Source organism: Mytilus trossulus, chromosome 7 (genome assembly GCF_036588685.1).
Source record: "Mytilus trossulus isolate FHL-02 chromosome 7, PNRI_Mtr1.1.1.hap1, whole genome shotgun sequence".
Taxonomy (NCBI): Eukaryota; Metazoa; Mollusca; class Bivalvia; order Mytilida; family Mytilidae; genus Mytilus; species Mytilus trossulus.
Genome location: NC_086379.1, coordinates 70,797,664 through 70,820,259, shown reverse-complemented (window position 1 = coordinate 70,820,259; position 22,596 = coordinate 70,797,664). Strand labels below are relative to the sequence as shown.

Sequence of the window (22,596 nt, the reverse complement as noted above, 5' to 3'; positions counted from 1 at the left end):
AAACCTGATGCATATATAAAGAGTTATAACTTTCCATTTATCATAAGCATCGCTGATACCAGCCTTATAACTTATAATGATAGATAGCAGATATGTTCCTAATGCTGTAACTACAATCCCATCCACTTTTCATGAATGTGACATAGCGAATTAGACTTGTTACCAGGTTTGTACTAACATGTACACTTTTTGTCTTTTTCACTTTTTGCCATGGCCTTGTCAGTTTATGTTGTATTGATTTATGAGTTTGAATGTCTCTCTGGTATCTTTTGTCCATCTGTTATTATAGTTAAAAACACACAAAAATATAAAAAATGTGTATGACTTACGATACAAAAAGTAGGAGATTTTTTCAAGCACAAAACCTATGATACATTGTTTAATTTACAATGTCTAACTCTTCTTCTTCTAATTTTGATAGCTTTATTCAAATTGTTGCATGTTATACATTCTTTTAGATGAGGAAGCATGCAAGTTTATCACAATATGGACATTCACAGGCTGGATAAAAACAACTTAAAAATACTAAAATATATAATTCTTTTGGAATGTTTGTACAAAACATCTACACAAAATACAATAAATATAGTGTAAAACAATAGCCATGTACATCCATATACATGTACAAATATAATACATAAAAGTCTTAAGTATATATAAAACATCAAATTATTATGCTACACTAGTACTGATATGCAATAACATGAAGGACAAACCTTTCAAGACAAAATATACACTATCAAATCACAAACAAAAAGAGAGGAAATAAGCTTTCCTTCCAAAGACTTTCCACATGATTTAGTGATTTGCTTTTTTATAGTTGTTTTGTAGTTTGGAGAGAGAAAATTAAATGTGCAAGATAATATACAAATCTGACTTCAAAACCACCTGAACATAATACATGAAACCAAACACTGGAAAAACAACCAGGCGATGTTGTTATTTTATTAAAATTCGGCTGAAAATAGTTTGCCAGGAGATGTATAGTCTGACAATTGAGGCAAAGACAAAAGTATAAATGGACAGATGTACTATACACAATGAGTATATAAACCATTGCTATAGCTATTGGGGGTATAACAATAAACATTTAAATTCTGATCACCGAAAAAAACATTTGTAACAATTTTAATGTTTCATTCAACAGATACATAATTTATCACAGTAATATATCCAATGTGAAAACATAAAAATAAAAGGATTACTAGTAAATCTTATAGAAATTACACTCTCACACAAACAAGATCTATAAATAAGGACAAACATTGTAATTAACTGAAAATAATTACTTTCCATGGATGTGTTTGTTCTTCATTCTTAATTCTGAATGGTATAAGGTTACTTGGCAAGATTTATATCATTCAGATTAATAAACCAAATGTCTTTAGTAGCTAAGCATAACATATTAAGATTATTTGATTGATTGATTGTTGCTTGCATAATGTCCTTAAAGTGAACAGGACACCTGTTATGTAATACAATGTCATCATTATAACTTAATAGTTTATTGAAAATATGTAAAAATCCAACTAAAATGGGGTGGACCTCATTATACAAAGCATTTATCACACACTGTTTATATTGCATGAGTTGATTTTTACCAGATTCCTGATTCTTCAGTGTCTTTGATCATATGTTAATGCTGTTTTGAATATTTTCTACTTTCTACTTTCTGTTGTGTTAATGGCACTGATTTAATAGAAGTAATCCTTGTTGTTTATACTGAGTTCTGTATCACAAATATAAGTAGCACTCAATTACACAATGAAATAGACAAGGTTTCCTGAGACAATCTTCTCTCTAGTATCAATCTTGTATTAAATCTGAAAATAATAAAGATATTGGTGCATTGAAAACAACTTTTTTTTTCTCCAGAAGTATAAATTTTACCAACTAACAGTATGAGCAAATAGACTGTAAAAGACTACTACCTATTATTTATCTAATTTCCCGCTCATATGAAACTATATTTCATGGTCTCAGTTTTCCATTTCTAGAGGTTTCACCCATTTACAGTATATCAAAGAAAGCATTTCAAAATCATGATAATGCCCCATCTTTCTTTACATACATTTTTTCAACTAAAATTGCACACTATTGGAAAAAAAAGTTTTGAAATGTTATCTTAATACAGAACAAGAATGTGTCCATAGGACTAAATTCCCCACCTGCACTATCTTACATTATATACCTATATGGAGTAATTTTCTTTCAGAACGACAGGTCATTCTTTTCAGAATCAACCCAGACGATACCATGTTTCAATGAAATATGCCCACAGGCATAAAATAATGACCTGTGTGAGGTCATTACTTTCCTTGATAAAAATGCAATCTATAATATACTTCAAAATTTTATTCGTCTAATAGTTTTTTGTTGACGATTTGGAAATTTATATTTTAAAGTTCAATCGATGATAGATGTAAAAAAAAACTTCATTGCCCACATTTTAATTTTAGAAACAAATAACGTGTGAAGTTTTGTTAATTTATCGCTACAATAAAGAAACCTTATCATATATGTGGGTTGAATTTTAATATAGACTTTCATTAAGAAAAAGCCAGATTTAACATATTCATGTGTTAGATTTTGAAAATCTTATTGAGTCAGACTGAATAGGTTGGTTGATTGTTGGTTTCTTGCTTAACGTCTAGTGGCAAATATTTCATGCATGTTTAGGACGATAAACGCTGAATAGGAAATCATACTGTGACCTACATGTATTTATATTCGTCTTTGTGTCAGTTCTTAACTTTTTTTAATTTATGTATACCTTTTACTCTATCAAATGATCAACTAATAAGATAATCTTATATTCTATTGAATAACATTAACGTAACTCAGAAAAGGGTCGGGTGCAGAGGGTATATAATTATATCCTGATTATTTGTTAATAAAATGAATTGCTATTCAAAAGACAATCTTTCTGAATTTTTCATTCGATTCAATTAAAATTGTTAAAAAAAATAACCACTTTTCAGCGATAGAAAAAAACATACCCCTCCCCCTTTTCCATAATCTAAGTGGTACAATAAATTACTTACAATGTGTCTTGCATTTGTCATACACCGTTATTGGATGGTAACAACACATTTGTGTCTTACTTCATGCAGTTACAGTAATATTTTTTATTGTGTATCGATAATATTTTTTAAAAGGTTTATATCTAGATTAATCAGTGAGTTTTATTTCACATTCTAAATGAGCCGTAGGGCGTATTAAAACCTGACCGCTTTAGAAAGGAATATCCCACTTTAGTGTTGTCGGTAATATAGGATACTAAAATTTTGCAAATCTTTATAAAAATTAATATTTTTTTATGGTATATAAGTCAGATAATGCATATTTTAAGGTTTTTCTTGTCTTAGAACATACCTCGGGTGTCAGGATTGCTCAAAGAAAGAACTTTCATTTGATCGGTCTTTCATTTGATCAATCCTGACACCCCTCGGTGTGTTCTACGACAAGAAAAACCTTAAAATCTGCATTATCTATAATGTAAACCCTGGTATTAAAAGGTCACCATGGGATCAGAGAAAACTGACATAATAATAGATAACCTTTAAATTGAGGTTCAAATGCATAAGTGTTTCTATAGCAGGACAAGAAGATGGTGATCACCTTACATGACAGGTTTTTACTTAATAAAGGTGATATTAAATGCAGATTTGCCTGTAAATGATTCTAAGAAATAGAATTTAATGACAGCACAAACAAACTTTAATACTTACATTGTTTTCTTGTATCCATATACTGTCTGTAGCTGTAGACAAAAAATATATTTATGTTAAATCTTAACCACATAGCCTTGTAAAGTATAAAACAAATTGTGTGAAAAATATATCAAAGGGGAGATAATCAAAGGGGATATTGATAAAAGAGGGAAAACAAGGACTTACAAATTAGTAATACATCAAGAAAAAAAGAGATATTCCCACTTTCCTCCGTACATCCTGGTTTTTTTTTAATGACAAATATTAACTTTATCAAAACCCCTGTTTAATTCACAAATGAAATAAAGTGGATATATGATTGTTTTAAACTTGAGTTTCTACATCTTTTAAAATTATTATTTGACTGGACCAGTCAATTTTATACTTACTTTCTATAGAAAATCACCACTAACACAATTAGAACCAGGACAATTATAAACATACAAATAGCAAAGGCAACCAATATCCACCAATAAGCATCATAGGTAGACTTTCTGGTGGGAGGGTCACACGGCTGAAAAATAATTATATGGAACAGTCAGAACAAAAAATAAACATCATAGGGGGTTACCATTTAGGAGAGTCACATGGCTGAAAAAAGAAGATATATAACACTCAGAACAATCAATAAACATCATATAACAGGCTATTATTTCACCTTGGAATTATTTTCAATTATGGAATTTTCATAATTTTTTGTGCATGAAATTTTTAATAAATTCCATGTTTATTCTGTATTTTAATGTTCTGTGCGGCACCACAACACTTTCTGTTACAAAGAAGATAGCAACCCACAACACAATCTATACAAAATACCTCCCCAGTTTATAGGGCTCACAAACATGTTTTAACACCACCACATTCATTATGTGTCTGTCCAAAGTCTGAAGCCTAAAGTTAAGTGGTAACCATTGGTTCATGACTGATATTTTGTAAATTCCTTTTTAATAAATCAGACTATTAGTTTTCTCCCTTGAACTTCTTTATCAATCATCACACAATACATTTATCCTTAATTGAATTGAAAAAGAAATTGAAGAACTTTTGCTCTAAAGTGGCTTAAAATGTTTTTTTTTCTACCATTTGTAATCCCCTTTTATAGATTTCCATGCTATTTAGAATCCATCATGATGTCACTGTTTCCATATCAAAAGTATGCATATTATGAATTCATATTACAAACAAAAACATAATTCTACCAGTTAATAAGTGTCCCAGAGAAGGGATATTGTATTCAAGTTACACGAGTTGATTGACGGATAACTAGTAAATTATGTAGATAGGGGACAAATTAGTACAGGGGATAGATAGCTGAATTACTTTAAACTCACCCCTGCATCCCCCACTTTAAACTGAGATAAGATATCTGAATATGGTGATGATGATATTTCCGCTGTTCCTTGTTGTGAGTCTAATACTCTGTCATTCTTAATCACCACAAAACATATATCTGTCCTGAAATATACAAATACTATATTTATAAAGGTTTGAAAATGAATTTGAATGCTTTATGTGGTACCAAACACCTTGACTAAATTAATTTGGCTCTTTTTATTTTCATAAAATTTTGACAAAATATTCACTTTGACCCTTTGACAGAAATACAAAAATTTCAAAAATATTGAACCACACACTTTCTCGGGAAAATTTCACTGGATATATAGCAATTTTACAAATACTGATTTTGATCATTGAAAAGCTTAGTATTTCCTAAATTATAGAACTTAATTAAAATGTTTAGCAGATTTTTATAGAGTTATCTCCCTGTAATGTTATTTCCCCCTTGAAAGAGACTATAACATGCTATTGTCAAGTAAGCTATGAACAATTTATTGTTGAAGTAGTCATTCAGTTCAAATTAGCTCTTTACTCTCTCAAAAATTTATTTTCAGTAGTTTAAATTTGCTACAAACTTAACACAATGTTCAGAAATTTTTATATAAATTTCATATAAATGTTTGAGGCCAATATAAAGCCTATTAAGAACTCACTGTGCATGAACTGTCTCACCAGACAGTGTGGTATGATACTGGATCTTAGTTCTCTGAATATGAAATGAATTTCCACCTCTGGCACTTAATTTTCTAGAAAATATATATAAATAGGTTTATTTTAATCCAGCAATCTGTCATCACTATAAACATAAATGACAAATTAAATAAATGAAATTAAAACCTCTTTTCAAATATTGTTTTTCTCACTAGGCATATATTTCTAATTACACCTAAAATGGAAACTGTTTCCAATCAATTTACGGTAAATAGCAAAAGAAGAAGTTTGAGGCGTATTTATATTTGGAATTTGTACCCTCTTGTAAAACGAAAAAATAATTCTTTTGAAAATCTACAGGAACACATTTATGATTTAAGCATTCTACCACTTTTTTAAACCTTAAATTTGTTTTTGTCAAATAAAAAAAACCTAAAGCTGCACAGTGATCTATAGCTGTTAATTTCTGTGTCATTTGGTCTCTTGTGGAAAGTTGTCTCATTTGCAATTATAGCACGTCTTTGTTATAATTTTACGCTTCAATTATGAAATGTTCTGTAACATATTAGTGTACATACTCGAGGAGATCGTTAGCAGTAGCACTAGGGTCTGACAGATCATTGGTTCTTCCTACCAATCTTACTTGGCTGGCTTCATTAGCAACAAATATCTGTAATTAATAAGAGAAAATTTGTCAATCAAAAGCCAATCGATGAAATATGATTCCAAATATAACAATAAAATGTTAGCAAACCTAAATAGTTAATACCCCTTGTTTCTATATGTCGCCCGACAAGCAAAAACGACCCTTATGGCAAAAATTATGAATTATCAGATTTTTTATTGATCAAACAGAAAATACTAATGCCAACTCAATGTAAAAAATTTAAAAACGATCGGTGAAAAACTAGTTGAGAAATTTCAATTTTGGTTACACATGAAAATGTGTTCTAACGTAAAATGCAACGTAACGTTGGAATCATACACTTTAACGTCGATTTAAGTTTGCTGCAATTTACTAGTTTACTCTTCTTCTGGTGCTAAATGTAACCTGATATTCCTTCCTAGCATATGGACGAATTTTTTAATATAGATGTTCCTACCTAACACGTGCAAATCCAGCTGCAGGAATAACTACAGGACGAGCCAACATATCGAACTACATGTATTATAAAAGACGATGAAGAGTATCTATTTTTTTTTTAACTTTAGCATTTGTTTTTTAGCGAAATTAATTCCTAATTTATCATGAGGGTCAATGAAAATTTGGTACTTTCTGATGCCATAGAATAGGTTTAAATAAAATCGGTTTCTAGTCTCTCCATTGCTAAGTAGTTTCATCGTTCTCTTGCTTACAACGTTTTAAAATGACTTATTTTATTGGTTGTGATTTTTGGAAGAATTCTGCTTCATGAGAAACAGCATCCCAGTATTTGTTTTAGCTTGACAAAATATACCAAACGTTTAGTATGACAAATAAACTAGGTTTATTTTTTCTAATATCGTCCAGTTAGCACAGACAAAGCAAGATAGTCAGTCATATACCGATTTTTGTTCTCCTACAATACCTGAACAATAAAATTAAATAGAGTTCGTTTGTTTGATTTCAAATAGTATTATACTAAAATATTACCTTTGCCTACACACTCAATTGAATCAGCTGTAATCAACTTAAATGTTTATATTTTTTATATCGGGTCTTTTATAGCCGACGATAGGGTATGTTTTGTCTCATTGTTGGAGGCCTATAACTACGACCTGGGACTATTATACGAGTCTTAGAGTCTAAGCTAAGACACACATCAGCATACATAGATTCAAATATTATGTGCGGACAACAAGGCGACCAGACATTTGTGCAATCCGTTAAGTGGACAGATCTAGTCTATAAAGGCTCCTTGTTGAAGACCGTACTTTGACCTATAAGGCTTTAAATTTCTAAATTATGACTGTGATGGAGAGTTTTTTCATTGGCACTCATATCACATCTTTTTATATCTATATCCAGTTTCCATTTGTCTGAAATGCTGATACATATGTCATACGTGTCAAAACCCGACTGCTTTGATTCACAAGAAGATAACACAATCTGAGGTTCAGGGTCATATGTCTGTTATGAGGTACTGTGTGTTGTAAGGCATGCAGACCATCATAATTTTTCAAAATATTGTACCATATTTAAATTCCCTCAAATAAAAATGTATTTTTCGGATGTCTATTAATTTTTTTATATTTTCTTGATATTTTTATTACTGTTCACGTGCTTTCGCTCTCCGTATCTAGAACGGGATTTATCTACACCATCTTATTTTTATTTACCCAATAAATACATATCTTTGCCTTCTTTGGATAGTTTGTGCTTAGAAAGTATGCGCCTTATAATTCATCCTGTTCAAATTGGTTGATATATATAACAAGACAACGACAATCACTAGTTATTTTAGACATATTCAAATGTTAAAGTTATTTCTACATGTATTATCTTCAATGATATTGTTGAACGAAAGCTGCAGCTGCATGTGAAATTTCATTTGTTTCACATATATGTCTTGCAATACATATATACGCATGTAAATGTTTACAAAACAAACTAAAATGCACGTTAAACTAAATGATTTAAACAACAAAAAAAAACATTTGAAACTCTATTAAATAACATTAAAAATATATATCTCGAGTGCGAAATCTCAATCTGTCCGTGTTCGTCATAAATATCGACTACTTTTATGTAAATACTATAAAAAAATCTCGCCTAGATATCAGAGAAATTTGATTCGAAGTAAATATAATGCAAAAGTAAAATAGATTAGTTTTTAACATTAAAATATGACATTTCAAGTTTTAAAAAATAGAGAACAACAAGGTTACTTGATGTGATCTTATTGTATGATTGTTTCAGCTTGTGCTACCTCAATTAGTCCTTGCCACATATATGATCAATTTATTATATTCAGCATCATTTTTTTCAAAAATTAACGCAACATTGCTAAATTGCTTTTCTTTCTGTTTCTGACTTTACATGGCGTTAAAAAATACCATTGAAAGTTTATTATCGGATTGTTAACCTTATCTATCCGTGAATTTAGAGATTTACACGATGGGTGATACAGTCAGTGACTTCTGATCATTAAATCATAAACGTCAATTTTAAAATTGTCTGCTAGACGGTGTATAACCTTTCGTACTAGAGCTGCATATTTATTTCACCAAAGTTAACAACTCTATTTAAGTTCAAAAATATCCCGCATCTCATTTTATTCATAATCAAAGAAAATTAATACAAAAGAAATTGAACTGTGACCACTAAATAGTATACATATATTTGACATCATTGTTTAACTGCTTAAACAATCTCGTGTATGCATCCAAAATTGTTAATCATGTTTCGAATTAGCTCAAGCCTCTAGCATCTTTTATTTTCTAATGATTACTAATATTTCTTCCTTTCTTTGTTTTGTTTTTTCATGGCCTACCACACAGATCATTTAAGAATAATCATTTTTTTTTCGAATGGAAGCAGAACACATATATTTTGTTTACTTCTAGAAAATGTAAAACAAATTTTGAGATACCCTGAATAAAATTAAGAAAGGAAATGCAGAATCTGTCAAAAAGACAACAACCTGACCGAATAACCGAAATTGTACGTTTATTATAGTTTTTGTGTCGTATGTGTTGAGTTAATTCCAACCCCTTTCCACTTATAAGATGAGTGACCGGGACCTCTATAGGCAATTTTAATTAACTTCAAAAGAGTGTACACCAAGTGAACATGTGAGCTGCTGCTTACTGATGATTCCCCGCCAAAATATTTCGGTAAACAAAAATTTGTTGAGTGGTGAATCTGAAAACACATTACACGATATAACTGACTTATATAAACCCTGAAAGCAAACTTCAGAAATCCCTTTATGTAGTTCCTGAGAAATATGCGACGAACCGACGGACTGACGGATGGATGGACTAACGGACAGACAGAGGTAAACAGTATACCCCCTTTTTTTTTTATTTAAGTAAGTGATATAATAATGAACTGATATTTGTTTCATACTTAAAGTTTTAAACACATTGCAAACTTTTTATATACTTTCTGATAAAATACAAATTGATTTATTGTTTTATGTACAGTAGTAAATATTACGGATCTATAAAGCATGGCAAAATAAAAGACGAACACTTTCGGACATACTTTCTTCTCTGTCGTACTTGTCAGTTGATTTCTTTAAAGCAAATTGCTCTTGTGTGATTAACCATGCAAGATTTTCCGCATTTGGCATGCATAATGTTGCGCCAGATATTAAATTATTTTCTTGGGTTCTTCATTCAATAACTTGCCGTACCAAAAGTATAAAAGAAATGTAGCTGCGGAAAATAACTTTTAGTGATTTTCAGAAAATATTTAAGTGTGGTTTTTTTACACAATATTGTTATTGTTTATATTTAGTAGAATGTTAATACGTGTATTGTATTGCATCATTACATATCTTGGTACTATGTCATAATGAGACTTGGCGATGTGTGGGATTTTTTTTATATTGTTTATAAATCATTCCTCTAAAGACAATAAGCATATACAGTGTATGTCAAAACTAGCATTTGAAAATTTTTAATAGAATTTTTAAATGTGAATCGTAAATACGGCATTATTTTACAGAAGTAATGTACTACAAGAATACACTTTTCAATTCGCATGGATAACGCTATGTTTAGATAAAATATCTCAATTTCAACGTGCAATTAATCGGTTTGTTGTACATTACATTCTAGCGTTGACTACTGATAACGACGTCAAATGCAATAAGGGTTGTTTTTGCTTGACGGGACATGCAAAAGTTTTGATGAAAGTTTTGAACTCACCAAAATATTTTGTACTAGTATACCTTTTTTAATGAAAATCACTAAATTTAATACCTGTGAAAATAACCTGCTTAACCGTATATAGATAGTTTACCTTAGAAAGTTGAATTTTAAGCATTTCCAAACTTTTTCATTTAAAATCTGATCAACCTAATATATAAAATATTCTTATAGCCTTTTATATCATAAAACCTGTAGTTTATGTGTACTTGTTTTGAATCCTTGTCCTTATTGTCTTTGGTAGATATGTCTCATTAAGTTTAAACAATCATACATCTCCTTCATTTTGTATTTAATAATTTTGAATATAGTTGGCACACAAAATACCTTAATTTGAGTAGAATTCATTTTTGTAGAATCTAACTGATCCTCTGCTTTGACATTCAACAAGAAATGACCATCAGTGAAGGCAATATAAGCTGGCATTCCAACTCTGATCATGCCTGTCTCTGGATTCACACTGAAAGCTCCATCTATTGGTAACATTCGTCCCAAGCTTGGAAATATTGTAGAAGTGACAGTGAAACGTATTTTGTTGTACAGATCAGAATCACGGTCTTTAGCTTCTAAATATATAACATCATCTTGAGTAGGAAACTTCAAAACAGCTAAAATGTAAAATTAAACCCATGCTTAAATATTAAAAAAAATTTATAATTGATTGATTGTTTCTTTCAATGCTATTGGCTAAGGTAGTTAATGTTGTTGTGGTCCGTTTTTATTGGTTGGAGGCTGGAGTGGCAGAAGATCACCACAGACCTTTGGTAGATAAACTGGTTTTCCTAGTCAATTATGATTTGAACTCCGTGTGGAAAATCATGTATCAAATCTATTCTTTATATAAGTTCAGTATTTTTTAAGAGTTTTCTTTTTTTAATCAGACCCTGTTTCATAAGAGCTTTCATTCTAAGTTAAACCATATTAGAATTTTCTTCTCCAGTTCAGATTATGTTTCATAAGAGTTTTCATTTTATGTCTCAGTAAAGTAAGGAGACTGCATGGTAATTGATATTCAGTACTTTGACCCTCACATAACCTCTATGACTGTCACATAACTTATCTGTTGTTTAGGAGATAACTGTATTGTATTTGAAGCTCTGACCACGCCAATTGGTGATTTGATGCTGGCAAAATAAGTTTACTGTTGATACATTAGCAGAGCCAGTAAACAGGTATTTGCAACCATCAAAACCGCAATAAGAGCCATTGGAGCTTAAAATTCAAAACTGTTTTCTTCATTCAATGAAACTGACAGAAAACAACGTTAATTATACATTTAAAATCGGTCATATGTTGTAATCTCTTGCCAGTATTATTCATAGCATCAATTGTGAATTGATGTCATGAGAATTGGTGACTTTATCCAATCAAAATGAATGTACAAATGATGTTGCATTAGAATATGGTATCTGTATCTGTAAAGTTATTAGCCTGGTCATTAATATCCAGTACTGTGACCCTCAATTAACCTTTATGGCTGTCACATGACCTACCTGTTGTTATGGTATCTGTATTGATAAAATAAGGAGCTTGGTCATTGATATCTAGTACTGTGACCCTCTAATAACCTCTATGCCTGTCACATGACCTACCTGTTGTTATGGTATCTGTATTGATAAAATAAGGAGCCTGATCATTGATATCCAGTACTGTGACCCTCAAATAACCTCTATGGCTGTCACATGACCTACCTGTTGTTATGGTATCTGTATTGGTAAAATAAGGAGCTTGGTCATTGATATCCAGTACTGTGACCCTCAAATAACCTCTATGGCTGTCACATGACCTACCTGTTGTTATGGTATCTGTATTGATAAAATAAGGAGCTTGGTCATTGATATCCAGTACTGTGACCCTCAAATAACCTCTATGGCTGTCACATGACCTACCTGTTGTTATGGTATCTGTATTGATAAAATAAGGAGCTTGGTCATTGATATCCAGTACTGTGACCCTCAAATAAAGATACTGGTCTGTATTGACATAGTTCCAGTTAACATTCTCTATCTGTCTCTTCCTACGACCACCACTGTAATACGGCTCAGCTTTGATACAGAGTATGAAATGGTCAATAATGGTTGGCCAATTCCTCTCTCTGTCAATTGTGTTGTTGTATGTGGTCACCTGACCAGATAACTCATCAACATGGAAATACAAAGATGGATTTCGATAACCTGAAAATTACACAACAAATATTATATATATATACATTTCCTTCCAAGCTTGATGAATGATTAAATATAATACTTTAATACATGTGGAGTAGGATCTGCTTACCATACCCAAGCACCTGAGATCACCCCCACCCCCTCTCCCCTTTTTGATAGGTTGTGAGTTGTTTAGCCTTAGTCTTCTATGTTGTGTTTTGTGTACTATTGTATGTTTGTTAATCTTTATCTTTTTAAGCCAAGGCGTTGCTTTTTATTATTGACTTATGAGTGGGGTATAAATGGTTGGTATCTGGCAGTAAGAACGCATATTAAAATTGCCTTTTGATAATGAACAAACAATTAAAAATTACTTGCATGTTGATCTTTTTACCGATTTTAGGAAACACAGTGAACCTTTTTCACAGTTGTATGTGAAATAAAAATTGCAAAACAAGTTGCAAAAAAATAACCCTTTAACACCCTCTTATGAGTTGGAATGTCCCTTTGGCATATTTTGCCTATACAGTGTGTGAAGTCAGGTGGATTTACATCAAATTTGTAATTTGTCTCTGAAGTCATTCAATAACGGGTTTACATAACCATCATTACAAATCTCTATCAAACTTACAGTGTGTGAAGTCAGGTGGATTTACATCAAATTTGTAATTTGTCTCTGAAGTCATTCAATAACGGGTTTACATAACCATCATTACAAATCTCTATCAAACTTACAGTAGGTGAAGTTAGGTGGATTTACATCAAACTTGTATCTGAAGTCACTGAATAGTGGGTTACTGTCCTTGTCACAGGCCTTGGCTGTAAACACCAATGTCCCTGGTGGTGACTGCTCTACAACTGTGGCAGGTTCTGGTGGGGGATCTGCATACTGAAATAATTATTACATATCTCCAATGATAAATAGATATTTTATATATGCTTAGTAAACAAATTTGTCTGAAATCAAATAGTTTCATATTCTTATCGTTTTTTACAATGGTGGTGTGGTCATATTGAATATCACTCAATACCATCTAAGTGTACAGAAACTTCAGAATTTTAACCATGTATAAGTCAATGGTGATTCAGATATATGTGGATACTTGCTAGGAAAAAAAGCATAATTTTATGATAAAAGACAAAATTTTGAGACAAGGATAATGTTGTAAAATGTTATTTTATTCCCCTTACCTGTCTATCAGGACAGTTTTTAAAGGATGGACTCTCATCATCCACATCTGTTAGTCTAATGGTCAGTTTACGTGAACTCCTCAATGTAGAATTCAGAGTATCTTCAGCCACTATAATCAACTGTCGAAAGAGAATTAAAACATCATTTTAAAACAACTGCAGTTAATGTGTAAACAAATCTGTGAATTAAGAAAGGAGTAGATGCAGAAGGAGGCCTTTTTATATTATATTCATTTAGCTTTGGTGTCTTCCATCTGTAAAATAGCAGAAAACAATCGGTTTATATCTAAATTCTTTAATGAAATGTTCAAATTTTGAGAAAAGAGTGTCCTTCATTTTTTATACTGTTCATCTTATGGATGAAGACTACTTGTTTTATGTTTTTACAACTGTGTTTTACAATTACAGAATATCTTGTGTTTGATTCAATTTTAAACTTTGCCATATAAGTGGAGGTAACTTTTATAAAGGAATGTGTTATGAATTTACCTAATTTGTAAGAAAATGATCCCTTGACCTTATTTTTCTTTTTCTTTTTTTTTTTTTAACATTCATAAATTCTTTATTGCACTCTTTGCTGTTTTAACAAATTACTTAATTTACAGCATTCCATGAAGTAAGTATCCCTGTTTAAAACATACAATTATCGCTACTTTGTGCATTTTTTCTTTGATCTTTTTTTGTGATAATTTTCATATCATTCTACTCGCTTGAGATGAAAAATTATTGCTAGAAACTAAGCATGCACGTGGCGTTGCTAACGAAATTGACAACGTTGTCATAGGTAAAATAGCGATAAAAAGATTATCATTGTTCATCTCAACTCGATTGCCTCTCTCTCGCTTTCGCCGTCCCAGCTCAAGAAAGAAAACCAATCTCGTTGAGATGATCACCGATAATCTATAATTATAACTGATATCCAGGGAGAATATACAGTAAAACTTATCTTATTTTATACATAACCATTTAATACATTTCTGTTTTCTATAATTACTTTATAAATAAACATAATATCATATAAACATATCTGTCAATTGACCCGTATATTCTGCAGGTGTGACAGATTTTTACAATTCTGAGGGATCACCTGGGACACCTGCCGGGTCATTGAAATAACCTGGGATTTCCGAAAATGACCCGATTTCACCCATATTTCTTAGCCTTGAGATTACTTCATAAGTAATATTCCTTTGAAATACCGGCAAATTCGTAATTCTTCCATGAACAGGAAGTTCATCTAGCTATGTAATCTGTCAAATTAAGTGACCCATTTAGTGCATGGCTTCACCTGACAGCTTTGGTGTCAAACACACTGTTAATTAACACCAATTACCTTAGCTTTAGGTCGTAAATAAATTGCACTTTTGGTTTACAAACATATTTCAACTAAGAGTTATTTCCCCTTATTTCTCACCATTCAAAATTATTCCTTATATTAATGTTTTATTGGTGAAAAAGATTAAATCATAAAAATATAAAATTCAAATACATATTGAAAAATAACTTTTCATTATTTTTATACCTTTATACAATTTTTGAAAAACAGTTGAAAATTATTTTTTACATTTATACTTCCTTTAACTGAATTACTATATTTGATCATAGTCTAATTTCCATATAAGTAGATAGCTGATATGTAAAATGGCAACATAGCTAGTAGTCTCAAAACATTATAAAATTATACATTTCAAAAATAACATCTTGTAATTGATGATTACAAAAAGTAAAGAACATAAGACTATGTTACACAAATTTATAAAAATCTCTAAAGTGCAATGAAATAATAATTAATAAGATTTAAAATGACTAAACCAAGTGAACATGCATTCATGTTTTGGTATCTTTGATATACATTTTAAGAAAATGTACCATAAATACTGAAATTCAGCTCGAAAAAGTATGTACGCGTTATGACCTGAGATTTGATTCTTCAATGCAGGTCATGACCTGCATTTTCATCGTCACAGGTTGACAGGTATGTATAAAATCTATTTTTCTTTTTAAATATTGATAGATAAACTTTATAAGAGCTATCATGTCGTTTTTTACCTCAAAATTCTATTATTTGGTTTTCTTGTAATTACAAAAAATTGTGTTTCCTATGAATAATCTATGAATAATCTGTTACTTTTGCACAACCTGTCTCTTGAAAAAATTATCTGTGACCCATCCCCATCTACTTTAGTCTAATTACTAATGCTGGCAAAACAGAATATCTATGTTTTAAAGAGGTAAGGGTGTATTCATACAAATTGAAAAGTAGAAACTAAGCTGAAATATTTAGAAAACACCTGACAAGTTTCATGTCACATGTATATCTTTTATTTCTAGGAATTCTAGTTTCGAAACCTTTATAAAAACTCACATCATAAATCTCTCTGAATTCTCTGTCAGGCTTCTTTTCAAGTTTGATTTCACAATTTTGTCTGTTAATGGAGAACAATGCTGCAATGTCTGGGTCAGAACTGGACACAAAACTGTAATCAATTGATGCTCCTGTAGTGACCGCAGTAGCTTTACATGTGTAGATAACTTTTCCTTTGTCTTGTCCCTGTAATCATATCATGTTATAACTTGTATATTACAATTAACAGACTTACAGGAAACTTGTTCATGCATTTTATTTTTTACCATATCTATCTAGCTAAAATGCTTTTCATTCTGATCAGGTATAATAAAACTGATTTCCACTGAAAAAAACATGATACCAAGGTAAAGTTCTTTAGTGTGCATTTTGTGTGTTATTCCATAGAATCTCATGCAGTTTAAAATAATTTTGAAAAGTCTGTCTTGATCCATCATTTTGCTCTATAAAATTTATAAAATAAAGAGTTGGGATCATTGAACATCCTCTTAAAATACATGTTCATGCACACCAAATTAAATGGCTTTATGTCAAATTATTAAGAACTGGCACTATGTGTGGATATCCATTCAGGTACTAGTATAATCCTAAGTTTATAATAAACCTGCCTCCAGTATTTGTAGTATTGTGTCCGGTGCTGGACGAGTCCAATAGGGTAGTCCATCATCTAACTGTCCACTGGTGATGTTTACTTCAACATAGGTAACCCCAATTCTAGGAGGTGAACCCTGATCACGAGCTATTATCTTAAAATGTATTGGACTTCTCCTGGACAAACCTTCTAAAGATGCTTTACTGCTGAAGGCTCCATTGTCAGGATGTACACTAAATCTCTGCAAATCTTAAATAAGAATTAGTTTAAATAATATACTTTTTCAAGTTTTTTTTATCATAATAAAATATGATTTTTTCCTTTCATGAGTATGTCAGACAAAGCATTATATGAACATATCATGTAAAATTATGAAAAGCTCGAATTGCATGGTATGTGGCGCAAAAGTTCACAAGCTCAGAAGGTAGAAAAAAAATCAAAGTATTGTCAGGTCAGAAAGTCCCTTACATTGTACAACTTAAATTGAAATAACAGTTTAAGACCAAATAAAATTCCTTGTTAAAGAAGCTGAGTAACATGTAACAAAAGTTGCAATGTTAAGCAGTATACTACTAAATTTTAATTCAGAGTATCCTCAAATTGAAGACACTGCTCAGGAAATTTAACATTTCTTCTCATGGTACAACTCATCACTAATAAACTTCCAGGTCAAATAACAAATTATTCCATGACACAGAAGCCAAAACAATATGCCATATCACAGTATCATAATGAAAGAAATACACTATAACTGACCTTCTGGGGTTTTGATATGAATTAAAATCTATACCAAACTTAAATATAAACAAATGAACATAATAAACATGAATCTTAATTACCATCAAGTTCATCCATTGCTTCTAAAGTGTATAGAATTTCTCCAAAGAGTCCACGGTCTCCATCAGTAGCTGTCACCATACCAATCACTCGTCCAACCTCGTAACTCTCCACGGTGAAGAACGAGTAGTTACCATTGAAAACTGGAGTGTTGTCATTTACATCTCGAACAGTTATTGTCAACTAGAAATAAAATCAACAATGTATTGAAAAGGTAACAATATTTATTTTTTTCAGATTTATTCAAGACCAAAGTTTAAACATACTAACTGCTATCATTATAAACATCCCCTGTTTTGTCTTTTTCATAATATCAATTTTAACTGTTAATGGATGTTTCCATGATATTGAAAAACCCACTTATGCCCTAATCTTCACTGTACTTTTATGTTTACCTCTGCTGTGGTGAGCATGATCAATAACCTCTCTCTATTCTATATAAACAGTTTTTGGTCTTTTTAACCTCTGCTGTCGTGAATCAAAGAAATAACCTTAGATCAGAATATCTGTTTGACCTCTGCTGTCATCTACTCCCAAAACAAATCAGTCACTAACACTTCCCTCTCTCACTTAACTGCTTGGTCTGAATGACCTTTTCTATAATGAGTTTCCTTTTGCTTACCTCAGCTGTGTTGGTCTGTTTAACCTCTGCTGTAATGAGTTCCCTATTACTTACCTCAGATGTATTGGTCTGTTTAACCTCTACTGGAATGAGTTCCCTATAGCTTACCTCAGCTGTGTTGGTCTGTTTAACCTCTGCTGTAATGAGTTACCTATTGTTTACCTCAGCTGTGTTAGTCTGTTTAACCTCTGCTGTAAAGAGTTCCCTATTACTTACCTCAGCTGTGTTGGTCTGTTTAACCTCTGCTGTAGAGTCAGCCTGGTAATTATCAGTAGCCACCACTTGTAGATTATACACTGGGATTGTTTCATGGTCCAGTTTAGTACCTTGTCTGATGAACACTAAGCCCTACAAATAGAATGCACTTAAATAATGATGTATTTGATAATGACCTGTAACTATTATTTATTCTGAATAATGAGTAACTAAATAATTATATTATGATTGATTGTTTAATTAAAGACTTATAAAAGAACAGAGTTCCAATGTCCCCAGCATTGTACATATTTGATCTTTCCAAGGTACAAAAGCATATAACAAAATAAAGCATTTTTTTGTAGCACTAACAATGACAGACACCTGGCATTTCCAGTTCTCTGCAACAAAAATTGGTATGTTACAGCTGTTTTTGGGTGCTGTTAAAACTAAATGCTACAATATTTGTACTTGTTTAAACTATATATAAGTTGTATTCTAAATTTTAAACATATGACATTTCAATGACTATATTGTATACAGTACTAACCTCCTGTTTACTACTGGTAAACATTAAGAAATCTCCAGCTCCCTGACCTGTAAGTGAGTACTGGACGCTGGCATAACTTCCACTGTCCAAGTCTGAGGCATAGATATTACCGACCTGGGTGGGGTATACTCTATCCTCATCCACAGAGAAAGAATATTCCTGTGGAAATAAACAAATAAATCATTCAAATTTTATATTAAAAGTATGTTTTAAACGAAATTCATTTTTTAAATTAACACTTAGTACCCTTTTGGAAGCATATATTTCTATCTGTAACTTGTATATTAACCGAGGTTTAGTCTGAGGTTAAGTAGCAATAGGTTACTTACACTGGCCAGAAATTGTGGTGCATTTTCATTGATATCTGTAACTTGTATATTCACTGAGGTTTCAGTCTGAGGTAGGGTATCAATAGGTTACTTACACTAGCCAGAAACTGTCGTGCATTGTCATTGATATATGTGACTTGTATTTTCACTGAGGTTTCAGTCTGAGGTTGTATATTTATTAGTTACTTACACTAGCCAGAAACTGTGGAGCATTATCATTGATATCTGTGACTTGTATTGTTACTGAGGCTGTAGTTTGAGCTTGGGTGCCAATGGCAATCACTCCTAATTCTAGAAACTTGTTATTCAAGCTTTCATAATCTAATCTTTTCTTTATTCGTATCTGACCTACAATTAAAATGAAATGTAAATATAAGGTAAGTTTTATGCTAATAAGGTATGGAATAAAGAAGATATATAATTCTACAAATAATACAGTTGCTACCATCAACGGGGATAGATCAAACTGCTTGCTCTCATTGGGATGAATAATAACTAATAAATTAAACACTTAAAAGTGGGAAACTGATTTTTGTTAGATTTCAAGTAATCTGGTAAGTATTAATAAATAACATACCAATATTCAGTCACAATTCTTAACCAAAAAATCTCCACAGAAGAATAAGCGAGTACTTCAAAACTCAGACAGGTGTGTCAATAGTTATCAAAGGTACCAGGCTTATAACTTGATATGCCAGATGTTCATTCCAAACATATTCATTTTTTTACATAAATAAGGCCATTAGTTTTCTCGTTTGAATTGTTTTACATTGTCTTATCGGGGCCTTTTATAGCTGACTATGTGGTATGGGCTTTGCTCATTGTTGAAGGCCGTACGGTGACCTATAGTTGTTAAGGTTTGTGTCATTTTGGTCTTTTGTGGATAGTTGTCTCATTGGCAATCATACCACATCTTCTTTTTTATAATATAAGACTAATTAGTGACATGCAAATAAACCTATTCTTACCTGTAGTTTTATCAACACTGAAATAATCTCCAATATCTGATCCTGGTACTTCTTCAAAGTTCTGAATATTTTCAGAAATGGCAGGATCTGTAGCAATCAATGTTGTCAACATTGTCTGTACATTTGTTTCCTCTGATATCCTAAAGTTGTAGTTGGGATTAGGTACTGTCCACGGTGGAGCAAAGTAAGGATCAACCGAAGCGTCAGCAAGTATTGTGATCAAAACATCAGCTGAAATTAAAAGATGAAGTTACTTAAACATGAATGTCTTTGATATGGCACACAAAACTCATACAGAGTGTGTGCACAGTTCAAGTAAATTACCTATTTTTAAAGACTGTTAATAGAATTTTATCTTAGTTCAGGGTATACCCTCTGGTAGTGGTAGGATTGTACTGAATACCTCAAACTAGGGACACAGAACTGGTTATTCAATGGAACATAAAATGTCTTAATTTTTTTGTGCTTACCAAACTTTTAGTCCAATGATGAACTAATCATTCAGTATTAGATTTAATATAGTAATTACCTGTGGCTCTTTGAGGTGAAGGCTCCTATAATCATTACCTGAGGCTTCTGTGCATTTATATCCTGAGCCTGGACATTGAAGTCAATACACCTTATCGCTATTAGCCTACCTGGCCGCTTGACCTTTTGACGCATACAACAATCATTTTTCCATTGTGGCGTCAGATATTTTGTTTTAAGACGTCAATATTTCACGGTAACCTGTGTGATATCCAGTAATGGGGGACGAATAACAATAAGGTGTATAGTGGCTTCTGCATCCCGACTTAACTTCAATACTCTGATATTCAATATAATCATTACCTGTGGCTGTTTGAGGTGAAGGCTCCTGTGCATTTATATCCTGAGCCTGGACATTGAAGTCAATAGTAGCTGCTGCATCCCGACTTAACTTCAAGGCAGTAGTGATCAATCCAGTCACATTGTTTATGGTAAAAGCATCCTGTTGTAAAGATATTCACCTTTGTTATAACAAATTATTTTACAGATTGATTTTTGGTGTTTTATGCCACTTTTAAGTGCCATATTTTGGCAATTTTTGGCGGATAGTTTTTAATGGTGGAGGAAGCTGGATTGCCCATAGAAAACCATCAACCTTCGATAGGAAAACTGACAATTCTAGTCATTAGAGACTTTTGAGTCGAGTGTATCTGCATGAATAGGGTTTGAATTCACAACCTAAGTGTTGACTGGCTATTGATTACAGAAGTAGAACTACATAGACCACTTGGCCACTGAGGCCCACTCAATTTATTAGAGACGAACACTATATTTTCATAGAGGTCCAATGAAACTTATAATTGAATACAATTCAAATTTAATACATCACTAAAAATTCACTACACAGTTAATATAGTACTCTGCATATATTCTAATGTTTGTACAATGACAAAAAAGCTGAACATATTTTTGTAGTTTTCTCATTTTGAGAATACATGACATTAAAGGGAGATAACTATGTTTATTACTTAAAATCATGATAGGGGGAGGGAGACACACAACTATTTTTTTCACCCATCACATTCCATGTTCAATTCTTTAATTTCAAGCATTTTGTCACTTCTAGTCAATTAAGCATGGATTGAATGCTATTGCATGCAAAATTCAAACTCACAATCTCAGTGTTGACAGACTAGTGATATAGTAGTTTGACTACTAAAACCATAAGGCAACTGAGGCCCTTTCTAGATATGAATGTCTATGCTATTACTTACTCTATAGTCAAATGGGAAGACAGAATTAATGACAGCACCATTACTATCTCTGGCTACTATAGAACTTCTAAGGATAGAGTACACAAGACTACTGGTAGAATCAGGATCTGTGGCGGTCACTGTGTCAACTATAGCTCCAATATCAACACCTAGTAATGTAAAATAGTCAAATGTTAACCAATCAAGATATCAGGTATATCTGATACAGAGGAAATAAATTACATTGTAATTATAATGCATGTGAACACAAGTGTATTTCATGTAGTTTATCAGTAAGTCTACCACAGTATACTGTAAAACAACTTATTTTTATTAATATTTTATTTATTTATTTAGTGAAAGTCGAAAAAATTAATTGACTGCAATAATTAGTTGGTTTACAGTTTTACAGTTGTTGCAATTGTACATGTGTAAGTCTTTATAAACACTAATTTTGATGTTGTGTCTTGTAAAGGATGTTTTAAACGTTTTAGTTACTTTCCTGGTGGTAAATTTAGTA

The 22,596-nt window shown here is 31.7% G+C and overlaps 1 protein-coding gene across 1 annotated transcript in view; it reads right to left on the bottom strand.

Annotated features, from left to right (window-relative positions):
* Positions 1-1,103: 1,103 nt before the first annotated feature.
* LOC134726640 (cadherin-23-like) overlaps positions 1,104-22,596 on the bottom strand; it is an 81,596-nt gene continuing 60,103 nt past the window's right edge. Inside the window, exons 22-40 of the mRNA XM_063591051.1 lie at positions 22,098-22,246; positions 21,187-21,325; positions 20,356-20,586; positions 19,578-19,735; positions 19,059-19,217; positions 18,530-18,661; positions 17,694-17,874; positions 16,871-17,103; positions 16,263-16,448; positions 13,898-14,017; positions 13,442-13,595; positions 12,152-12,733; positions 10,887-11,167; positions 6,281-6,372; positions 5,705-5,797; positions 5,045-5,168; positions 4,103-4,227; positions 3,732-3,763; positions 1,104-1,823 (exon numbers count right to left, since the gene is read on the bottom strand). Coding sequence (XP_063447121.1) covers positions 1,807-1,823; positions 3,732-3,763; positions 4,103-4,227; positions 5,045-5,168; positions 5,705-5,797; positions 6,281-6,372; positions 10,887-11,167; positions 12,152-12,733; positions 13,442-13,595; positions 13,898-14,017; positions 16,263-16,448; positions 16,871-17,103; positions 17,694-17,874; positions 18,530-18,661; positions 19,059-19,217; positions 19,578-19,735; positions 20,356-20,586; positions 21,187-21,325; positions 22,098-22,246 — 3,188 coding nt within the window. The 3' untranslated portion in view covers positions 1,104-1,806. The remainder of the gene's footprint in view (positions 1,824-3,731; positions 3,764-4,102; positions 4,228-5,044; positions 5,169-5,704; positions 5,798-6,280; positions 6,373-10,886; positions 11,168-12,151; positions 12,734-13,441; positions 13,596-13,897; positions 14,018-16,262; positions 16,449-16,870; positions 17,104-17,693; positions 17,875-18,529; positions 18,662-19,058; positions 19,218-19,577; positions 19,736-20,355; positions 20,587-21,186; positions 21,326-22,097; positions 22,247-22,596) is intronic.